We start from the raw sequence: 24,092 nt of genomic DNA on the forward strand, positions 1-24,092 counted from the left end.
GAACTGCCCTGGCTCTCACCTCCGGGCCAGGTGCAGCAGCCTGGCCATCTGTCGCAGCACCCAGGACCTCGGAGGTGCCCACCCTGCCGCAGCCCTGGGTTCGCCGCCCCTCGCCCTTTCTCTGGTCTTCTTTCTCGGTGTGCGTCCATTTAGTTTATTCCAACTCCCCCTTCCTTGGGATTTGCCTTCTCCGTTTGTCCCTGTCAAATAAGAGTGGCTGTCTCACTTGAGTGGGACCCGGGGTGGCACCCAACACACTTCTCAACACACCCTTCCCCTCTGCTCTTGGGGCCAGTGGCAGAGCGCCGCGGCGTGTGCGGGTGGGTGGGGAGGCGCCCACCTCTTCCTTTGTATTTTGGTCTAGAAATGATCCGGTGGGCGGCAGTACTTTCAAGCGTGTCAGATCACGTCCCCACACCGCCATTCCCAGGGGGTGCAACATTCTTTTCGATTCCCGCTCAAAAGATCCTGTGTGCGAGCCATGGTGCCTGGAGTGTGGTCTCTTCCCTCCCCAGAAAATACTACATTAAAAAAAAAAAAAAAAAAAGTAAAAGAGCTTTCTGCTTCTGTCAATGATCCCGACCTTATCTGTTAACATCCAGCGGCAGGGCGCCCTGCACCTGCCAGACCCAGCGAGCCGGAGCCGTGCAGCCCGTGCAGCCCGCGCCCTCCGCGCCCTCCGCAGCCCCGCGTCTATGGGCCGGCTTGCCTTCGGGTCCGGAGCCCAAGCCCCCGCGGCCGCGTCTCCGTGGCCCCGCTCGTCCTCGCCCGCACCTCGGCCGGGCTCTCGGGGCCGGGCGGCGGAGCGCGATGGGGGGAGTGGGCGCCCCCGTGCCTAGAACTCGCGGCGGCGGCGGGCAGGGGCTGCGCCGCGGCCTCCGCGCCTCCTGGGGCGCCGCGCCAGCCCGGCCGCTCCGCCAGCAGGTGGCCCCGGGGCCGCGGCGCCGGCCCCTCCCCCGGGGGCGGTCGGCCGGCCGGCTCGGCGGCTGCGCCCGCGGCCAAGTCGGGCGGCGGCGGCGGCGGCGGGAGCGCGGCCCGGGCCCGGACCCGCGCGGGCGGCGCCGCGGGCAAGTTGGCCCCGCGCGCTCGGCCTCCGCCGCCGCCATCCCCGCGCCATGGAGTTCTCGGAGCGGAGGAGGAGCAGGAAATCGCAGAGCTTCAAACTGGTGAGCCGAGGTAAGCGGCCCGCCGGCCGGCCGACCGCCAAAGTTGCGCGCGAGCGAGGGAGGCCGCGCCGTCCCGCGGAGCCCCCGGCCCTCCCCGCCCGGCCCGGGCCCCCCGCCCGGGGACGGGGCGCGGGAGCGCCCGGGAGCACCCGGGAGCACGGCGGCCGCCGGGAGGAGGCGTCCGAGCCCGCGGCAGGTTGTTGACATCCAGCCCCAAAGATCTCCAGCGGGCCGGCTGGGGGTGGGAAGGTGCGGACGCTGGACCACAGGCCGGTCGGCTAAGTATCGCTGCAAAATAAACCCCAGCCAGCTCCTCCTAACAGGTGTACCCCGCTCCCCGGGCTTCCCTGTGGTCAGGGGAGGGGAAAGTTCAGTGCTGGGGCTGGTCTGTGCTCGGTTACTAGTTAAGAGTGTGTCTTCCTGATTTGACTCTTTTTTTAAATTTTTTTTTTTTAATGATGAGAACTAAAGAACAGTTTGAGAATGTGTGTGTCAAAATGCCTTGTGTCACCTTAAATCGGAGGCAGGTGGCTTGCTTCTTTATTATTATTATTTTTAAATGTCCCAAGCCCTGTATTGAGTTTAGACTGCTGCCTGGATATCTTTTAAGTTTCAAACCAAGCCACAGACTGGCCTGGCCACTTTTCCTGGCTTATTTTATTTAACATTTGGCCTCGGTGGGCAGAATCACATGACTGCTTCAGCGACCTGCCCAAGTCACATATAAACGAACGGAAATTGGAGGGCAATCACAAGTAATCGAGTTTTTCAAATAAAGCCAAGCTCGCTGAGATGTGGCCTCAGTAAAGCCCACTTTTGGTTAGTCTGAAAATGGCTTAATTATAGACGTTCTGAAGACCTCTGAAGACCTCCTCTTCTCCGTTTCCCCTAATTTGGTTTGGATACTCTTTAATGAAAGAGGCCTGGAATAGTTTATGCAAAATATTTTCTTGCGTTGTAATTTTTTTTTTTTTTTTTTTTTTTTTTTTTTTTTTTTTTTTTTACTACGGGGAGTGTTAATTACTCAGTTATTTGTACTTTAAAGTCTCTCTGGGTGCCCTGTTGGTGCCTTCTGATTCATTCAGGAATGCAGGCAGCGTTCTTATTTATGACCTCAGGGAACTACTACTTTATCTTAAAAGTGAGAGTCCTTTTGCCCACATTGTCCTGCAGTACTTAAAACAAAAAACATAGCATAGTTATTAAAAATGAATCTCTATTAACATACATAGATGATTCTACCTTTAAAGCTCAGTAGTCTTTATAGAGAAGCTTGCAAAATACTATATTTTAAGCATTTCCTGATATAGCAAGTTTTTCCTTTTTTAAATTATAAGTCTGAGTCTTCTCTGCAGGTGTGTTGTTTTAGGAAATAAACTATTGCATATTAAATAAAAGAGTAGCTGAATGCAAAAGATTTCACTTGCATGAAAGATGAAAATTTTTGTTCCTTTCAAATTGTACTATATTTTAAATAAGTTAGTATTGTTCATGTAGGCGTACCTTTAAGCAGCTTAAATGCTGACACTTTTCTGGAGAAACTGAGCATGCCAGGTAACTAAAGCATAGTATTGAAATGCTTATAAAAATGGGTTGTGGCCAGGCGTGGTGACACACGCTTGTAATCCCAGCATTCAGGAGGCTGAGACCAGAGGATCGCAGTTTGCGGACAGCCTTAGCTACTTAGCAAGGGCATTCACAACTCAGTAAGACCCTGTTTCAAAAATAAAAAAGACTAAAAAATGGAGCTGGGCGTGTAGCTTGGAGGTACAGTGCCCTTGAGTACCATCCCCAGTACTGCAAAAAAAAAAAAAAAAAAAAAAAAAAAAAAAAGGTTGGGAAACCCTCCCTAGCTTTGCTTTGGCAAAGGGGTTTCTCAAAGAAAAGAAGTCTAATAATTGGCATCTGTGAGTAAAATTTACCATGAAAACCGTATGACCAAAAGTCAAAGTTGTCTGTTAAGTTTGTGTACTTCAAAGTAAGCAAAGTTTTAGAGATTGTTGTGGACTCAAAAGTGTGATTAACTGAATTCTCAAATAATACACATATAAATTATACTATAGAGAACGCGAGCTTATGCTTTCCTGCTTATTCCTGTCTTGAGGTCATAAGAATTGTAATTTTTCATTGTTTTTCTCCTGCCAGATTACCACCACGAGGGGTGTAAGATCTCAGAACTCAGCAGCGATGTCAATGGGGAGGCCGTAGAGACACAGCCCATTTTTTTAGGTAGGTTCTCCATGTCGATTAATTTCTCAGTAAAACATTGTGGCCGTCTGCGATGGGGTGGGCGGACTAGAGCAAGAACGGGAAATGTCTGCCATGGCTTAATGTATGACATTCTTTTGAAGACCTTTTATTTTACAGATCGCCAATATAGCCCTTATTAACATTGCTAAAAGTTGTAATTTCAGACATAAATGTTTATTAGTGTCTACACACAGCGCTAATTATCACCCACTCCCAGAGCCAGATGCTGACCGTGCAGTCTTGACGCTCCCTGCTCACCCCATTTACATTGCATATTTGCTGGCATGCTTCACTGGCAATAGTTTGTGTAATTGGGGTATTACATCTTTGACATCTGGATAACAGAAATTCAATTTCCAGGAAGCTGCTATTTGTTTGGTTTTGCTTCTGCCTTGGGTGGGATAGAGGATTAATGTGCTGTCTTTTTATAATGTTCCTTCACCTCTGTGGCCTGGTTGCTAATCCTGCCATGACAAAATTAAATTAAATCTACGGTCAAAAAGCGTAAGGAAAATAAAAGTGTGATTGTCTGCCTAACCACCCCTCGACGGTGCCAGTCATCACTGAACAACTCCTCCTTTTCTCGCCTGTGTCCCTTTTCACCCTCGGTGCTGGTCAGAGAGAATAGCTCTGCCTTTCTCCTGCCATCCTTGTTTCTGGCTCTCCTGAGGGACCAGCAGAGCAAACACAGAATCTCCCAGACCTTTCAACAGGTGTCGTCGCTCTCACAGGAGTAGGTAGCCAAAGAATCGCCAGACTGCGCACTTAGAGTTTTGCTGTACACAGAGGACTTTGATGTGTGGTTCTGTTACTTGCAGACTGTGAGCCCAAAGCAACACCATTTAGGATTTTGCCCCTAAAAGTCAAGTGCCCGTAAAGTCCACATAGAGAATAATTGATGGCATTTGGCTTCAACCTTGACTGTCCGGGGCACTCTGCAACCCCAGGTAGTAGGGTGAGAGCCGGGCGCTACACAGACAAGAAGCAAAAGATGAGAGTAAGTCAGGGTCAGAGCAATGGAAGGCAAGGCGGGGATCAGAATTGCCCCTGGCTGGAGACCTCAGCCAGCAGGAGTGCTCCTCACATCCAATCCAGATTTCTGTTGTGCTTTTGAGGGAGATAAAGGATGGGCTGCAGAGGGCTGGGAGGAAGCCACTTAGATACTTAAAGATCTGAAATAGGAGGGCACGTCTGCATTTCTTACACGTACCATCATTGAAGGCACATGGATTTTTCCATGAGGGAGAGAATATTACCGAGGCCATTACTACTCCCAGCATTTGTTGACTGTTAAGAGAACTGAAAACCAAAAGGCTAATAATTAAGTGAAATGCTGAGGCCCAGAAAGAGAAAATTCTTGGATTGTATTCTTTTTGGTTCCCTAACCCCGGTCAGTTAAATTCTGCTTTTAAGTACCGCTTGGTGCACACACCTGTAATCTCAGTGCTTGAGAGTCTGAGACAGGAGGATCACAGGTTCAAAGCCAGCCTCAACAACCTAGCAAGGCTCTCAGCAATTTAGTGAGACCCTATTTCCAAATAAAAAAATAAGAGTTGTAGTGTAGCTCAAAGGTAGAATGCCCCTGGGTTTAATCCTTAGGACCACCAGAAGAAGAAGGAAAGAACCATTCAAGTTAGCCATTTGAAATAAAATATTTGCCTTCTAGTAGAAAATTTACATTTGTCATATAGCTGGAACTTCAGGTCCTTGACTTAGTTCATCTCAAGCCAAGTGTTCTGCCACGCCCTCCCTACTATGTGCTTGGGATGTAGTTAGGGTGCTGAGTGGAAGTGAACCGTGAGCATGAAAGAGAGGAGGCTGCGCTGGAGCTCAGGACCTAGTAAAACGTAAATTCGAAGCGGCCGGACACTGCTGCTTTCCTTGTTCTTAGTCTGAGTCGAGGGAGTACAAAAATACTGATGAAAGACCAGGCTTGGGACCCACTTTCAAAGTGGTCGGTCAGGAAGCCCTTCGGCATCAAGAGAGAAAAGATTCAGCAGCCTGGGAAAAATTTCTCAATTTTTGCTTTTTCCGGGAAAATCAGATATGATTCTTAAAGAAATGTTTTTTGTGATCTTCAAGTCAGTTCTTAAAAATAGCAGAAATAATTAGTAAACGTGATTTCTAGAGCAACTGAAAGTAGATACTGATAACATCCGAGTTTCAGGATTTTGTGTTGACAGTGTTATAGGTTGTCGTTAGTCTTCTTGAAACAGATTTAAATCAGGCTTGTTCTGTAAATTGTTACTTTACTCATGATATTATTTACAGCGTGCAAAGCCTGTGACATTTAGGAGAGCTTGGAACCAAAATACCAGAAGAACGGTTTCCCTTTTACACAATACTAGCACATGGCCCCCATGATGAGACACAGGATTTTCTGCACTCAGATGTGTGTGTGATCTTTGACACTCTCATCTATAGGATTGAAGCTCATATCCCAGGGGGAAAGAGCATGCTCCCGAATTTGGTGGAGGTTCTCACATCAAATCTATTTCTCTGGCATATTTTTAGGCTGTTAACTAATGTAGCACTTCCAACATGGACAGTGGCTTAAGAGTGTGAATGGCTTATCTCAGTGCTTCGGGAATTACTCACATTTTTAATTTGATAAAAGGGTCAGAAGAGGTAACTGTACCCTGTGGACATTGACTTTCTCAAGCTGGTTGATTAGAACAACAGTAAAGATCTAAGTACTTTTCAGAGGAAAACAGTTCATGTGATCGATTCCACAAGTGTTTTTGTGAGAAAATACCGTGAACTCAGTACTTTTCTAGAATGGGAGTGGGTCAAAAATAAAACAGGGACCCTGCTCTCAAGGACTAAAATTTGGGAGTGGGGGAACAGGACAGATTCAGGAAGGAGTTAAGGACCGGTGTACCACAATCACCACCGTTCCTGTGTGAGCCATGTGCAGGGTGCCGACTGGGGTATTTGACCTGAATTATCTCATTTTTTCCTCATGGCAAATCTTTGAGTTGTTATCATGCTGGTTTTATAGATAAGGCTTAGAAATGTTAAGTCACCTGCCAAAGGCCTCTCATCAGAATGTGCTAGCCAAGCTCGGTGGGGCACACCTGTAATCCCAGTACTTGGGAGGCTGAGTCAGGAAGATCACAGGTTCCGCGCCAGCCTCAGCAACTTAGTGAGGCTCTCAGCAACTTAGATCCTGTTTCCAAATGAAAAATGAAATAGGGCTGGGGGTGTAACTTGGAGGTATCATGTCCCTGGGTTCAATACACACACACACACACACACACACACACACACACACACACACACAATGTGCCAATATACCATAGGGTCACAACCCCTCTGTCCCACCTCTCTGTGTGAACAGTAATTCATCAGTAGTGAGCAAACGTGAAGTCTCAAGGGTGTGGCCGAGAGCTCTGCAAAGAGCAGACAGGCTACGGGGAGAGATTTGCATCACAGAGGATTCCTGGTGGGGAGAGTGGTGTGAGCCAAGGCAGAGCGATAAACATCAGTATAATTAGGCCTTGAGCGCTTTACTTTATAGTTTAGAAAGTGCTTTCACACCTGTTATCTCTTAGGGGTTTTACGTTCTACCTGTGAGGTAGTCGGGAGGCTGTTATTATTCCCATCATAAGGGGAACCATAGCTCAGAGCCGAGTGACTTGTTCACAGGTAGCAGAACTTGGAGTAAACCCAGGTCTCCCATCCAGACTTCCCCTCCCATGTCGAGACAGGCAAATTCAAGGATCCTTGAGGACACATTGGTTGGTAGGAGGGCACTTGTTAAAAGTCTTTTAATGAGACAATTAATTTACTATTTATAATAATAACAAACATCAAATGAAGTCTGTTTTTGTACATTGGATTTTAGATCAGATTTACTTTAATAGTATATATAAATTTGAAGTGACTATTTTTTTCAGTGTTTAAGTCTCATTTATTTATTAATTCAACGAATATTTATTGAGCTTCAGTTCCGTACATGCCAAGCCTGGGCTGGATGTTCTTTTTAATATTCATCTCAGTTATGCAACTTTCCGTAGATGAGGCACATGGTGTGGTATGCAGGCCAACTGAGCAGGGTTGAGATCTCTGGATTTTTAAATCTCTTCTTAGTGGCTTTCTTGATGACAGCTTCCCCCACTAAAATCCCCAGAATCTCCCCAAGGAGGACACACTTGGAAAATCCCTAGACACCTTTACAAATAACCACAAGGTAAAGTTCTTCCACGGAGAACTGGGAAGGCCGTGTTTGGGCCAGGGACACTCTTCACCCAAGCTGGTGGTCTGGATCAAAGGACTGGAGCTGGCTGGCCTCTCCTCCCAAGAGGCATTCCGCCTGCTTGTGGCAGGGTTCCAGGAACAGGGACACAACCTTGGATAACAGGAACGATAAAGAGAAGGGAAAAGGAAGAACCCCTAACATCCCATCATTTGTAAACACACCTCGCCTCTGTTCCTCTTCCTAGAAGCTCCACCCTTGGCCCCACGGCCCCACTGCCCTGTCCTCTTGCTGCCCTGTCCTCTTGCTGCCCGGTTCTCTTCATTTTTGGTGGTGGAGTGAAGGGGAAAAGGAAACTAGGAGTGTCCCTTGGGGTTAGGAATGTGGCCAGTGCAGGTGTCATTTATCATGTGCTCGCCGCACGTCAGGCACTGTGCTAAGAGCGTTGAAAGATACTGTCATTCCCATTTTATGGATGAAGAATCTGAGAAGTTCAGAAGTCACTCGGTGGCAGAGCCAGGGTGTGAGCGAGCATCCGTCTCTTCCAAAACCAGGACTGTGACCACATGACAGGCTAAGTTCAGTGCGCTCCCACGGGGAGCCCGCATAAACCAGATGCCCGGGAAGCATTTATCTTGCTTCAGGACAGGCTGAGGAGACCCCTGTGCCTTAACACACCCCACATTCTGCCACAGGCTTCTGTAGCTTGTTGGGGTACCCTCAGTCACTGCTCTTGGTGGTCTCCAAGCTTGCATATAGACCCAAAAATGTCTTATTACACTCTATGTTCAAAAGTGGTTTAAAGAAAAAACCCAAAACCAAGGCAACAAACCAAAGCTTAGAAAACATCTACAGAGCCGGGCGTGGTGGCGCACGCTTGTAATCCCCGCGCTTGGGAGGCAGAGACAGGAGGATCGCACTGGTTTGAAGCCAGCCGCGCTGGCTTAAGAGACCCTGTTTCCACATAAAAAAGTTAAAAAATAGGTCTGAGAGTGTAGCCCGTGGGATTGTATCCCGGAGGTAGAAGGGATTCCAGGAACCCCAGTACCACCAAAAATAAAAAATAAAAATAAGCCAGGTGTGGTGGCGCACGCTTGTAATCCCCGTGCTTGGGAGACTGAGACAGGAGGATCATATGGGTTCGAAGCCAGTCTCAGCAACTTAGTGAGACCCTGTTTCCAAATAGGAGTATAGCCAGAGGTAGAAAGCCTCTGGGTTCCACCCCCAGTACCACCAAAAAAAAAAAATTTTTTTTTTTTTTGCCACATCAGAGCTGCCTCCAAGCCTTAACTTCTCTCCCATCTGCCCCGTTGGGCTGATCTTAGTCCTTTCCCTCTGGCTGCACTAGATTTTAACTTCCTTCTCCAGGGACTCAAGAATCAGGTGTGCCTCCCTTCACTGAGGGTTCAATAGCTGCAGTCTGATTCTGCCATAGACCCCCTGCCTCTGGATCCCATATCAGCTCCTCCTCTCCACTCGCCTGCCTCCCGGAAATCAGGGCTTACCCAGGTGAGAGGGGCACCTCAGGGGCGTAGAAAGCTGTGGGCAGAAGCTTCGGCCTGGGAAAGCCCAGGACCCAGCGGGGACAAAAGAGAGCGAGGCTTGCTCAGCATCGCCTATGGGCCGGGCACTTCCCACACTCAGCACACTTAACCCTAGCGTGATTAAATCATAATAGAAGGTATTGTTATTTTCATTTTTAAGATGAGAAAAACGGGAGCCAGGTCCAGTGGCGCACACTTGTACTCCCAGCACTTGGGAGGCTGAGGCAGAGGATTTCAAGTTCAAGGCCAGCGTGTAGTATAGTAACTTAGCCATACCCCATTTAAAAAAAAAAAAAAAAGGCAGAATAAGACTGGGGATAAAGCTCAGAGGTAGAATGCCTCTGCTGTAATCCCCAATACCACAAAAAGGAAAAATAATAGATGAGAAAAATGTGCCTGCAGAAACATTCATTTGCCTGAAGTCATAGAGCCAGTCAGTAGTCAAGGGCCTGGACCTGGGCACCGACCGGCTGCTCCTTCCTCTTGGCCATGCTGCCCTGGAGGAAGCGTGGCCCCGTTCGCCCCCTTTTTCCATTTGCTGTTTCTAGCTTACCTTTCCATTTTTCTCTCTCTCTTCATCTTCACTTAGAAAATGTGCTAGACAGGAGAGGAGGGTCACAGGTTCAAGGCCAGGCTCAGCAACTTAGTGAGGCTCTTAGCAACCTAGGGAGATGAGATCCTATTTCCAAATAAAAAATAGAATGGAAGTAGAATGCCCCTGGTTCAATCTCCAGCGCCCCCTCCACACACACACACAGCAAGTGCCGTGTCAAACTCATCTCCCCTCCAAAAGCACCCTCCATGCCAGCCTCTGCCTGTTCACCAGGGCTGCATCTTATGTGGTCTCCATTCTCTTTCCATTTCCATTTCTTCTTCCATTTCTAGACTCCTAGTAAAGTCCTGTCTCCCCTCACAGTGTTTAAGGTTCAGTTCCAATATTACTGCGTCTTTTAAGTCTTTTCAGTTTATATCATGGTGGAAAAAAGTCAGATTTAAAGTCGGAAAACCCTGGTTTGGCCTCAGGTTAACAATTAATAACACATTGGACAAAATTGGGAAGTCCTCTATGGTAAAACACTGCTTTAAACTGGAAAACACTGTACTTTTATTTTCATTATCCCTTCTTTCTTTTCTTTCCAAATTAGAAACGATCTTTTCTTTTGTACACTTCAGTGCTGACTAATAAGATCACCTTTTTCTTCTGGTACTTACCATGTCCTGCCTCATCTTTTTCTGCCTGGCTTTATTGTGTTCCAGGTCACCCTGCAAATCTTCCCCATTTTAACAATTGCCACGTCGAATCGTGTTTGTTTATTTGCACTGTCTCTCCTAATCTCTCCTAAGTAGATCGTCAGATCCTAGAGGGCAAGTGTGGCCTGGATTCTTTTCTGGGTCCTCAGGAACACCTAGACACAGCGCTCTGTTTATCATACTACTCAACTGATAAATACGCAAACATTTTTTATTTGAATACAAAAATATATCAGACACTCTGATATCAGACCCCAAAGATTCATACTAAAATGTACTACTCGGTTGAAACGTAGAGCCATTCAGTGAGTCCAACAAGAATATGTCTCCTTGAATTTGAAGAAGCTTTTATAATATACTAAGCCAGCATAGAAATCTGAAACTTCGAATGTCGGTTTGTGAAATACCTCTTGAAATATTTTACAAATCTAGAAAAGATTTTTAAAAAGGAGAGAAACTCACATATGAAAGCCAATGTGTTGAAAACCAAAATTCATGCATGCCTTGCTCCTTCTGTGCGCTGCACTGCAGAGGTGCCTAAGATAGTACTGACCCCCCAAAAGTGGACATTGGTTGTCTAGTTCTCAGAGTGCCCATGAAGCAAGTGTTTCAACCTTAATTTAAGAAAATAAAGCCATGCAGTAAACAGTACTAATGGACCTTCATGGCTGTCACATGTCTTAGGGACTGGGGCCCCTGCATACAGCTGCTCAAGTTGTACCTACCCACGCTTGCCCAGCGAAGGGTGAGTGGGCTGACATGCAGCCCCGCCCTCTCACGAGGGCCCTCGCAGGGGCAGCATCTTTCCTCAAGGAAGAATTGCCTTGTTCTGTTTTTCAGGAGGTCTCGATATGGTTCAGCAACTGCCCTGTGAGTAAAAAGTGCAATATATTTTGATATTTTACTTTTTCTACACTTATCGTGACTAAGTCATTTAAAAAGAAATCATCCACCAAGGGCAGGATCTAAGGAGATGTATTGACTGTTTAGCCTTTCTGGTTCCCATGGGAATATGATTTTCTTTGGAAGAAAATAATATGGCCGTCTATAAGAGAAAATAAAGATTTTTTAGAACAGTGTGTTTTGCATCTCGAAGTTAAAAATAGACCTAGGACATTGACACAGGAAGTCTGTTATTCTTATAAGAAACAGAGTATTGGAGGGAAAAACCTGAGAATGTATACGTCTTCAGCAGCAGGGGAGCTAGCTTGAGTCAACAGAGGCAGGAAAATACAGTGGTTGATCCAGGAGATGCCATTAGGGTCCTTCCCCTGTTGCACACAACTTGGGTTGCTCCTCTGCCTGGAATTCTTCCTCATTTAAAGCTTTCAGTTTAAGATCCGGACTTAGTGTGACAGCGAAGGCCCTGCAAGAACTGCCACCTGCTCTCCTTGCAGCCTCTCCTGAGACTTCCCTTCCCCCTCCTGTGCCCAGCCTCGCCAGCTCCTGCAGCACTCCTACAGTGGCTTCACCTCCTCACGGTGTGGGCGTGCCCGTTCTGACTGTAGTTACTCACATACTACCTCCCCCTACCTAGAGATCCGCCCTGGCCCCCGTCTTGTCTCTGCCTGGTCTTTCTCCTTAGGTGCCAAGCCGAGGGGCTTTCTCGGGGTGGTTTTCGCAGACTTCCTGCCCTTCCCTTCTGCATGCAGCGGGCTGTGATGTCCCTATCAAGGCAAAGGCATCCTTAGTTTACTTACACATCTCTCCCACTGGATTGTGAACCCGCTGAGGGTCATCTCTGTGTCCCCGGTGCCCTGCGTGTGCCAGTCACATAGCACACTGGTAAATGCTCAGGGCATTCAGATGAGGAGACTCATCTGAAAATTAATAATACAGAGAGTTCAGCCAATATGGAACTTTATCATTCAGCCTTTACCTCTAAGTGCCCATCCAACTCAGATGGTAGAATTTTGTACATCCTACCTGCACTCCACCTATCAGGAGTAAAATATATCAGTCTTAATAATGGAGTGTTCATTTTTTGCTGTACATGTTTTCTCTTTTATTAGGTCAGTAAGAGCCTTTAATGTCCACCTCTGAAATAGGTTGCACCACTACCGCCCTCGGTGTGCAGCCTCCACCTCCCTGCCTCCCAGGCTCATATCGTGCCGTGGGAAGGGCCCGGGACGCGGCAGTGCTGTGGCCCCGGCATATCCACTGCTGGCCCTTAGCCTCGGTCACCTCTGCCGCACCGTCCGCCTGGCCCTCCTTTGTTTATCCCTCCAGCCCTAGCTTGACTTCCCTCGGGGCAAGGCTTCTGAGTTTAAATGTTTAAATGTAAACATTTCTAGTGTATAATACTTGGCATAGTGTAGGCTCTTAATAACTGCTTTTGAATAAATGAGTAAGCACCATGTTAAAATATAATTTACACCAGCTATTAATCTGAATGTGACAGTGCCTTGAGTTGAGACACTTTTCATGTGCAGGACTGTCCCGTGACATAGTGCATAAGGTCTTCACCCTACCCTCAAAATGATGTGGATTATTATTATTATTATTAGTAGTAGTAGTAGTAGTACTAGGGGTGGAACCCAGAGGCTTTCTTCCTCCAGGCTATGCTCCCAGACCTTTTTTTTTTTAATATTTTATTTGGAAACAGGGTCTCACTAAGTTGCTGAAAGCCTCACTAAGTAGCTGAGGCTAGCTTCGAACCTGTGCGATCCTCCTCTCTCAGCCTCCCAAGCGCGGGGATTACAAGCGTGCGCCACCATACCTGGCTTAAAATGATGTGGTTTAAATATACGTAAATGTCACTAGCATCCTACCTAGACGTTATGACAGTCAAAACTGCCCCCTACATATGTGAGCCACAGTACAGTCCTTAGCAGGCCATGATCGTGAGATCAGTCATCTTAGGGGAGTTAGCTTTGAACTGAGAAAGCTACAGTTGCCTGGCATTTACCCGTGGGGACATATTGTAGGAGGTGTCATTAGGCGATTTTGTCATTGTGTGAGCCTCATAGAGTATACTTACAAACTAACTGCGTGGACATTGCTGTTCAATACTGCCTTGCGGGACCATCCTCACATATCAGTCCACCACTGCTAACAAATGTCTCGCCGTAGCACATGACTGTTGTCATCAGCTCAACACCCTTCTCGTGTTTGTGGGCTCACCACCTCCTAGTCTGTCTCACATATAAGAGGCTGTGATGAGGAGTGTGTCGCAGCCATGCCTAGGAGAGACCAAGGACTCATTCCATTGAGGTCAGGTTACTGTGCTTCCTGTCAGTACAATGGACAGCTTACTGCATGTGTACTTGATAATATATTTTAAAATCATTACAAAAGTTAGACACGTTCTCTTTTTGTATTCTAGACAATCAGTATCCTTATAAATAAGAACCCATAAAATTGTTCTCTTAGTATTAATTTTTTTTTCTAACCAGGTACAAATATACTGTGTTATTTGAGTTCCAAGGGTTTTGCAATGTTTTTTACTTGGAAATCAAATTTTATATCTGAAAGGTTAATGGAGAAAACTAATTATGCTATCTGCTAACCAAATGTGTGATGAGACATTTGTCTCTGTAATTAACAGCAAGGAACTTTTATAGTTTCATAAAATCAAATGCTACATAGAGTATTCTGTGAGCATTTGTTTGGATGAGGTGTCCAAAACAGAGATGTTTATGGATGATATAAAGTTGAACTGAAATGTAATGCAGGTGTCTGCTCATCTTACAGCATTTCTCATTGTTGAAATGGAAGCCAGAAGATTAATAACTTTACTTTGTCATGATAAAATAAGTAATGTGTTCTTGGAACAGTGGTACGGTACATAAGTTACTCAGTAATTCCAAGAATTTATTCTGTTCCAGGAATAATATCCTTAACAATTTATTTTTACAGAAAAAGTTGATGCAACATAATAGACTATGAAGTTGCTTGTATGGTTAATGGAATTATATCTCAAATATGACTTTACACCTGCATATAATGTGGAAAGAACCCCCCAAAAACGCAAGGTTAAGGTACAACTTAAAGTAAGGAGTCAGGACATGCAGAAGTTAAAGGCTCTTCTGTTAACATTAACTCATCCTTCTTGCACATATATAATTTTTTCGATTACTAGCAAGACTTTAACGGGTACCTTAATATGCATTTTATGAAATATGGCTGGAGAGTCCCCGCTGCAGGAGCGTTAGCTCTAGCGTTTCTCCACGGGTTCAGTGTTCCTTCTTTGAGCTCTCCTTTGGCAAGCCTGCCTGCCGCTGGAGCACAGTGATGTGCGGCTTAGTCCAGCCTGGCTTCCCTGATTCGCTTTGGCCACTCTGGGGAGGCAGATTCATTTCCTCATTTGTCACCTAGGAGAAATTATTCGTCATCTATCATCTTTGATGAACTAAAAAGATGCAGACGAGAGAGCTTCCTTGACAAAAGCTTTCATAAGACCCTACTGAATAGAGGCACCAAGCGTTCTCTGCTTGTCCTCCCCGCGCCCCCACACACATACGCACTCTATGGAAAAAGGAGAAGTTCCTTCAAAGATGCCACAGATTGGACTTGACTTCTTGTACTCCAGTACTGAGTGGGCTTTTATTTTCAGCTTTCCTCAATGCGCCTTTCTCATCGTATGTTATTAGAATTTATTTATTCTTGTATTTATTTTGTGTATCTCTATTGAATAGCCACTAGAACCAGGCTAGGAGGCTTTAAAACATACGAGGTTGTTGTAAGGGAAAGTGAGGATTCCATGGAAGCACAGAACACGGAGGCCGGAGGCCGCACCAGGTCTGGGAGATTAAGGCTATTCAGGCAAGTATGGGGGTGGGGCAGAGGCTCCAGGGGTAGCGCGTGTGGCGACCAGGACATGAGGGCACTTCTGAACGACTGGAAGGCCTTCATTACATCTAAAGCAGAGGGCCCTCTGGCCTTATGTGACAGTCACTAATTACATTCTGATTGAATGGTTCTGAAGGGAGGCCTGGACACTGATATTTTTTAAAAGTTGCCCTGGTGATTCTAATGTGCAGCCAGCCCTGAAAACCACTCCATAGAGTAAGGGGGGGATGTGGTCAGAACCGGGGCTGGAGAAGGGCTGGAGCAGTGAACCCTGGGCGCGGCCATCTGTCCTAAGGGGTCCGCATGCCGCAGAGGTACGTGCTGTCGTGGCCCCTGCAGTTGTGGAAGCTCGCCCTGGCGTCAGGTGGAACATCTTGGAGGGGAGCAGTGCAGAAGGCTTTGGCAGTAGCACCATCAAGTGGTAATGAGAATGGGGTGGTGGTTGAGAGAAGTGGGAGGTTCTAAAGTAATTTAAATGTGAGAGGAACAGGACTTAATGATTAGTTGGCTATAGGAGGAAGGAGAAGAGGAATAACTCAGAAGTTTGTACAGCTGTTAGTACCAGTTACTAAGGCTTGGAGTTGGGTTAGTCATACCAAAATACATTTTTAGACATGACTTTAAGGTTAAATTTCGAGATACCCAAGCGAGGCCATTTGATAGATAATTGGATAAGGTTCTAGAGTGGGGTCTGGGACAGAATCTTGCTTACGAATTCTCAGTTGAGCTAGGAGAGGGGATAAGTAGATTCAGGAAGAATGTGGCGTCAAGAAAGTGCTCAGGCCAGTGTCCTAAAAAATTAGGACATTAAAGGCAGTGCTTTGTACACCAGTGGTTGTCACTGGTGATGTGTAAATGGGCCGTGACATTAATTTAGTTGATTGTCGCCAACACTAACTATAATAAAAAACTGCAATAATAATAAAGAAATAGAATAGGAAACATCAGGATGTACTGAATGCAAGGCAGATAAGTTAGTGAAGGTTCAGTTCGTTTGTGTGCACGGTATCCACATATCTGTGTGTGTTTTTTCTTGTAAACTATGGCAAGAAAAGTTTGGAAGCCACTGATTTAAGCTACTGTTGCCTTAGCCCTAGGAGTTTCTCACTAGTCTCACTCAAGGAAGGCTGCCACCCCCCAGGTACCTTTGGACCCAAAGTTATTCCAGTTCCTTAAGATCCTTGGAAGAAAAAAGTGTTGGCAAATGCGACCCATTTTTAAATCACATGAATATTATTTACACTGAAGATGAAACTGTACAACACATGTGTATTTATTTAGCTTTCAATACTTAAAAATTTTAAATGGCTGAAGAAATTTAATACAGCCCGTGCTTAATCATGTTCATAGTTAGCTGATCTGGGATGAAGATAGGTAAATTAGCATCTCTGGAAGGAGGAGGAGAGCTTTGCAATTCTTTATCAGGGCTGTGTTAGAAGTTTTCTGTACAGCAGATCAGAGGATCAGCATTTCAAATCACATTAAAAAGGGTGTCTCTTTCCAAACAGTAAATTATGAATATTTTATCTCTTATTGAATGAAGGCGAGATGTGGGTTATATTACTATAGGAATTTAGAAGCAACTCTTAATCTGCGATCTTTTGCCATGTATGTTGCCAGCCTTTGAAGACTTTTGCTATCTATTTCATAGAATCATGAACACAAATAAATTTATATTCCAGTTTTCTCAAGTTTTTAATCTTTGGTTTTCATAGAACTAAGAGAATTTATATGAACCACATTTCCAATATCAAAGGAAATTTTTTGAGCCTTATTTTTCTTAGTTTGGAGCAATGCAGCTGATCCAGAACCCTAAGGGTGGGTTGGTCTACCCTTAAGGTCCATTTATGCTCCAAGCAGTTCGGAGGGCACCCATTTCATGTCATGGTGGCCCCATGGACACCACACAACTTGATTGCCTCATGGATGGCACACTCCTGCTCTCAGCTAGGTCCTTGAGCAGGCTGATATAGTAGGAAGGCACTTGAATCCAGGAGCCTGATGCATCTAGGTCAGGCCTTTAACATACAATCTCTTTTCTTCTAGGTAAATGTATACATCAATGCTGGAAACTCTCAGATTGTTCTCAGTATTAAATGCAGGTAGAGTATATGCCAGAGTCTCTGAAACATAGTAAGTTTCAGAAATATTTTTTAGAAAAATAAGGCTCAAAAATTTCCTTTGAAATTGGAAATGTGGTTTATATATTGTTAAACTATACCCACTTTAGCCGGGTGTGGTGGCACATGCTTGTAATCCCAGCACTTAGGAGGCTGAGACAGGAGGATCGCACAGGTTCAAAGCCAGCCTCAGCACTTAGTGAGGCTCTCAGCAACTTAGTGAGACACTGTTTCCAAATAAAAAATAAAATAGGTCTGGGAGTATATCCCGGAGGTAGAAAAGCCCCTGGGTTCTACCCCCAGTACAAAAAAAAAGACATTAAAAACAACTATAAACAGTTAACACTCTTTCCCCTGAATATATCCAAAGTATTATTATTATTATTGTTATTTTTGAGGGTCTGGGGATGAACCCAGCGGCATTTGACCTCCAAGCTACACGCCCTGCCCAATTTTTTATTCTTTATTTTGAAACAGGGTCTCACTGAGTTGCAGAGGGCCTCACTAAGTAGCTGAGGCTGTCCGCGAACCGCCATCCCTTGGTCTCAGCCTCCCCAATGCTGAGATTACAAGTGTGTGCCACCACGCCCGGCTATCCAAATTATTTTTTAAATGCACAGCTTACAATGACTTTTAAGAGAATAAGGTCTTGGGTGTGTATTCCACGGGTGGCAAAATACACCATACCCCAGGACCATCTCTTCTTAGCTTTCTCTGCTGCTCTCTCTGGCCACTAGTTAGCCATACCTGCCCAACTTTATCAAGATGTTTTTATGTCCAAATCTATCATTATCAGTTGTCTTATGCTGTAAATAATTTTCTGTCTGGGTATGGTGATATGCACCTGTAACCTCAGGTACTCAGAAGGCTGAGGCAGGAGAATCACAAGTCCAAGGCCAGTCTGAACAGCTTATCAAGACCCTGCCTTTAAATTAAGTAAAACTGGGGATGCAGTCCATCCCTGGGTTCCCAGAATGCAAACAAAAATAATATTTTTTCTAAATTTTTTTCTTTAAAAAACTAGTACATGTTATTTCAAAACCATTTTCAAAGTCAAAATCTGTAAAGTTGAAAATCTGTAAAAGTTGTAAAGTAAGAGACCCCATCCCATCCCACTCTCCATTTCTAGTGTAAGATGTGTGTGTCTATGTGCGTGACAAGGTGAGACAATGGAGTTGCACTATATGATGTACATAAACAGGTCAAAGACTATGGTTAGATAAAGAAAATAGTTTTCTTTATTTTCAATATAAAGAATATATTTATATAAAGAAAAAAAGTTGCAAGCCAGGCGCGGTGGCACACGCTTGTAATCCCAGGACTTGGGAGGCTGAGACAGGCGGATCACAGATTCGAAGCTGGCCCTGACCACTTGGCAAGGCTCTCAAGGTGAGATCGTGTTCCCAAATAAGACATAAAATTAGGCTGGAGGTGTAACTGACGGTGGAATGCCTCTGGATTTGATCCCCAGTACCAAAAAAAAAAAAAGTTGCAGCTTTTTTGCTTAACCAAATCTCTACTTATTTTACTCATATGAAGTACAAAGTTTGATCCAGACTGACTCAGGCCCAAGTTATTCAGCAGTGAATAAGATAATTATGATTTTGACTTTCCTAGATTGTATACCTCAGTGTGCGCATATTCTCGAATGACTATTTAAGACTGTGTTTCACTCTATAGATATGTGATGACATATCCTAATTTCATTCTACTGATAGACCGTCATTCATTTATCTAATGCTCTAATGGCAAATGTTTGGATGGTTTTCAATATTTCCCTAGCAAAATAGTGTCTGCCATGAATATCCTTTTTTTTTTTTTTTTTTGGTGGTGTTGGTGGTACTAAGGATTGAACCCAATCTACCTCTACCTCTAGGCACTCTACCTCTAAGCCAGAGGTATTTTTATTTTTATTTTTCATTTTGAAACTGAGTCTCACTAAGTTATGGTGTAAGTCATGGTGTGCCTTACTAAGTAGCTGAGGCCTGTGATCCCCTGACTCAGCCTCCCAAGTACTGGGATTACAAGTGTGTGCCACCTTGCCAGACACCGCCTATTTCTATAGGATAAATCCCTGTAAGTTGAATCACCAAACCCCACTCAAAAAGATTTTGCCAAATTACAAGCCTTCCAACAGTATATGACAGTGACTATAACCTTAAACCTTCATCAGAAATTTACCTTATGCATCTATACTGTTTGCCAAATGAAAGGACAAAGAATTTATTAATTTTCATTTCACTAAGAAGTAGGGAGATAGCGCCGGGCGTGGTGGCTCATGCTTGTAATCCCTGTGCTTGGGAGGCAGAGACAGGAGGATCGCTCAGGTTCGAAGCCAGCCTCACTGGCTTAAGAGACCCTGTTTCCAAATAAAATATAAAATAGGTCTGGTAGTGTAGCCTGGAGGCAGAAGGGTTCCAGCCCCAGCCCCAGTACTACCAAAAAAAAAAAAAATTAGGAAGATAAAATACTTATTGATCATTTCTTTTGATCATTTATTTTGCAGGTGAATTCCATGTTTGTACTTTGCTTAGTTTTCTCTCATTAGTATTTATCTTTATATATTTTTTCGTATGTGTTGTGTGGTACTGGAGATTGAACCCAGGGCCATTCTATGTTGGAGCTATACCCCTGCCCTATTTTATTTTTATTTGAAACAAGGTCACACTAAGTTGTTGAGAATCTCACCACTTGCTGAGTTTGTCCTCCAATCTCCGATCCTCCTGTTTCAGCCTCCCAAGTACTGGGATAATGGGTGTGCACCACAGTTCCTGGCTTTCATCTTTATATATTTACAAGACCTCTAACATGTGTTTGGGATTTTGACTCTGATTTGATTATTTTTTAACTTTTTACTGGTGCACTGTAGTCATACATCTTAATGGGATACAAGATGGTGGAGACATCCATGCACACATCACCCCGTTAGCGCTTACCCAACTCCGCCCCATTCCCTCCCTGATTTGATTATTCTTGAACATTCCTTGAAGTGATAGTTTCAGACCTCCCACTGAGCGGAGGACAGAGTCTTCATCAGAGGAGGACCGAGCAGCCATGCTGTATTTATCATAAAACAAAACTTCACTTTTCACTATATAAAAATATCTGGGGGAGACAGATGGGCAAACTCTTTGAGTTGTTTGGCGAGTTCTAATTGTGTCCCAGCACTCTCTGATGAAGGGCCTTTGTTGCTTTCCTGTCACTTTCAGAAGCCAGAGCATCAGGGTTCTGTTTTTGACCTTCACCGTTCATTGCGCTAACGCCATCTAAGTCAGCCTCCTCGCATTGCCCACTCGGTTTTTCTCTGCCCTTGAGCCCCATTCACTGCTGTTCCGCTTTTCTTCTCCCTAGTGTGTCCATTGAGACGCTAGCACCTTTTATTGGTCACGTCAGGTCTAACATCATGACACTGGCTAAAATCCTCCCAGCTTAAAACAATTTCTTTGTCTCTTAATTCTTGAAACAGTTGTCCCTTGCGTGATCTCCAAGGCGTTTATTATATATTGCCATGGTTGTGTCTGCTCAGCCTTGGACGCTGTGCACGTATTCCTAGGAAGTGCAGCTGGTGATAGTGGAAACCCTTTCTCACAAGCACCGGCCCTCACCCCGTGGTGGCCATCAACCCTCCCACCAGCCCTGTGCTTTTTCAGCCGCCAGTGTTAATTGTGGGGACCCAGGTGTGTTTCAGGGCCTGTAGGAAGCTGCTCATCTTGGTGGGTAGATACTTGTTTTAAAATTAAACAGAGTCTAGTATAATATTTTAAAGAAAAAACATAAGGACATGGAAGACAATCACTTGCTCCTTGTTGTCTTCCTAGGACTTTGCCTCAAAGATTCTCATAGATCTTTGTCCTCTTTTGTCCTGTGTTCTTTGAGGAAAACGTTTAAGAAGCAACATGAGAGCCCATGTGAGCGGCTGTTCCTTGCTTCCCTGCCAGGTATTCTTTTGTTCCTCCCAAACCTTGATGCCAGTCGCATTCCTTTTCTCTCTTTCTACTCTGAAGGCCTGTTTTCCAGGTGACACCCTTGGTCTTCTCTTGGTATCTGCCTTGGCTTCCTGTTACTTAGTCCTAACCAAAGAGAGTCCCAGCCTCTTGCCCTGGCTGCAAGTGATGCCCGCCAGCTAAGGCTGCCCAAGCGTCGGAGTGAGGCACGGAGTGCGTTCTTAGAGTCATCTGTTACTATCTTGTCTCCCATGCTAGACAAACTCTTGATGGAAGAGACTGTATCTAGACAAACTCTTGAATGGAAGAGACTATCTTATATTTCTTTTTGGGTCACATAGAATCTTATATTTAGTAGTAGTATAATAAGTATTCGTTGAATGGGTGAATAAACCTCCTGATATTATCTAAGTAGATTTGAGAGGAGCTTAATTGTTCTCTAATGTAGATGCCATTGTATACATTAGGCTGCTTAGTTATTTCTCGTCTCTAATTTTTAGTTTAGTGATGTCCCCAATTGCTGTCTAGTTACTCCTGGTCATAGCGTTCATTTCAACCAATTACATGATTCTCTGTCCACTTTTTTTTTTTTTTTGCCTCTTATTTTTCAGTGGAATTCAGACTATGTTTTGTGGAGCCTTGGAGTTCCTGAATGTACTCCAAGGACTGTCTCAGGAATCCTGGTTCCGGCACACCCTCTCCAACAGAATTTTGCTCTTCTTTATTTACTGGGCTTTCGTTTAAGATTGCATTTGAAAAAAGGGCCCCTTGGGAAGCCTTTGCTCTGTTTCATAGACTACTGCTCTTCAGACTGTGATTGCTGGGTTAGAATTGCAGTCTTGCACATCCCCCGTGAACACGGCCGTGGCTGCCAAGGGCTGCCAGGTGGGACCTCAGTGACCTCTGCATGGGTCTGGAGCGAGATATCAGCCTCAGGTCCTCCCACAGCACAGAGCCTGCTTCTAAGTCCTCTTCCTCTAACTCGCTGGTTGAGAGTGTGGTGGAGAAAGCTGTGCTGTAGGCATGAAGGGCCCTGGCTCCTCCTGCCCCTTCCTCATTGCCAGCGTTCGACAAGCTGTTTCTCTGTCTTTCCTATAGCATTGCCCCATGCCAACTGCTGTTGATTTTGGAGAGGAAATATTGTAGACCATATAGTATAATCCTAGCCGCCTTATTATTCCCTACTTATAAACTCACCTTGGTTTCTGTTTAGTTAAGCATGCCATTCCCTAAAAAATGCAGTTTTCAAAACATTCTTTAAAAATATATATATGCACAGTATTGTGCAACCACCATCACTCTCACATTCCAGAACCTTCTAATCATCCCCAACAGAGAAGCAGTCTTACTGTTACCTCTCCTGCAGACGCCTCTGTGTTCTGATGCTAGCATTTCTAAACTGAAAGGGCCAGTTCTAAAGGTCATCTGTTGCCTGCCTTCCAGCTAGAAGCTACATTTTCTATCTGTTTTTCCTTGTTGATAAAGAACAATGTTCTACTCATAAAACCTCATAGTATATTTGAAGACAATTAAATCGCCCAATAGCCATTTATTTCTTAACAGAACAACTCTAGCTATTTAACTTTTTCTTGGTTCATTTAATAGTTTTTGTTGGCTTTTTCATTTTCTCTTCAAGTTTCTTCATGGCCTCTTTAAAATAGGACAAAACTAGACACGATAGCGTAATAACAATCTGACCAGGAGTGAGTGCCATGGAAGGATTGTACCTCCCTTCTCCAGTTCCTTTGGTCCATTCTGCTACGGTAAGTCTTAGCATGGTGCCTGCTTGGTGCTTTGCCATCGGTCCAGGAGAGTAAGGAGCAGTATTTGTTACTTGACCAGGAGTTCTGGAGGGCTAGGTTTCACGCACCTTGACAGCTTGGAAGCAAATGAGGTCCTATCGCTTTTAAAATATAAGTGCACATTTGAGTTCTCTGCATGCTAGTCTCTTCCTCTAAGGTGTTTTCCAGTTGCTGAAATTGGTAGTAATCCACAGATGCTTACTCAGCCCAGAAGGGCCAGCTAACAGAGGGAGCAGCGCAGGCGTGCTGCTTGATGGTCAGCTTTGTGCAGCCCACAGCTGCAACTCCAAGTGCCGGCTTAGTATCTAAATTTTCTTTATCAGAATGATGCTCAGTATATGGGATGGTATCAAGTTAAAAACCTTCTGCACAAATGGGAGAGAATCTTTGCCAGCTACTCCTCTGATAGAGGACTAAGATATCTAAAACAAAGAACTCAACCACATATATTTTTACATGGCTATAATACCAGTGTTTGGGAGGCTGAGATGGGAGATCACAGGTCTGAAGACAGCCTCAGCAATTTGGCAAGGTTCTTGGCAACTTAAGACTCTGTTACCAAATAAAACATAAAAAGGGCTGGGAATATAACTCAGGGGTAGAATACCTCCAGGGTTCACCCGTTAATGTGTGTGCATACATGCACACAAACACACAATAAATAAAGTACTCAAAAAACAACATGAAAAAATTGGCTTGGCGTGATAGTACACACTTTTAATCCCGGTACATGGGAGGCTAAGATAGGTGGATCGTAGGTTCACGGCCAGCCTCACCGACTTGTGAGGCCCTCAGCAACTTAGTGAGACCCTGTTTCAAAATAAAAGAGCTGCGGGTATAGCTCAGAGGTAGAATGCCACTGGGTTCCATCCCCAGTTTCACACACACACACACACACACACACACACACACACACACACACACACAATCAGCAGGTAAACAATTGAACTTAATAGACACTTCCCAAAAGAAAAAATATAATTAATCAATAAATATATAAAAAAATGCCCAGGCATGGTGGTGCAC

The 24,092-nt window shown here is 44.8% G+C and overlaps 1 protein-coding gene across 1 annotated transcript in view; it reads left to right on the forward strand.

Moving 5' to 3' along the window:
• Window positions 1-1,115: 1,115 nt before the first annotated feature.
• BEND7 (BEN domain containing 7) overlaps window positions 1,116-24,092 on the forward strand; it is a gene marked incomplete at both ends in the record, with an annotated part of 88,243 nt that continues 65,266 nt past the window's right edge. The window contains 2 exons of the mRNA XM_080717215.1: window positions 1,116-1,176; window positions 3,312-3,395. Coding sequence (XP_080573341.1) covers window positions 1,116-1,176; window positions 3,312-3,395 — 145 coding nt within the window. The remainder of the gene's footprint in view (window positions 1,177-3,311; window positions 3,396-24,092) is intronic.

The sequence above is a fragment of the Muscardinus avellanarius genome (genome assembly GCF_963383645.1).
Source record: "Muscardinus avellanarius genome assembly, chromosome: 20".
In the NCBI taxonomy this organism is placed as follows: Eukaryota; Metazoa; Chordata; class Mammalia; order Rodentia; family Gliridae; genus Muscardinus; species Muscardinus avellanarius.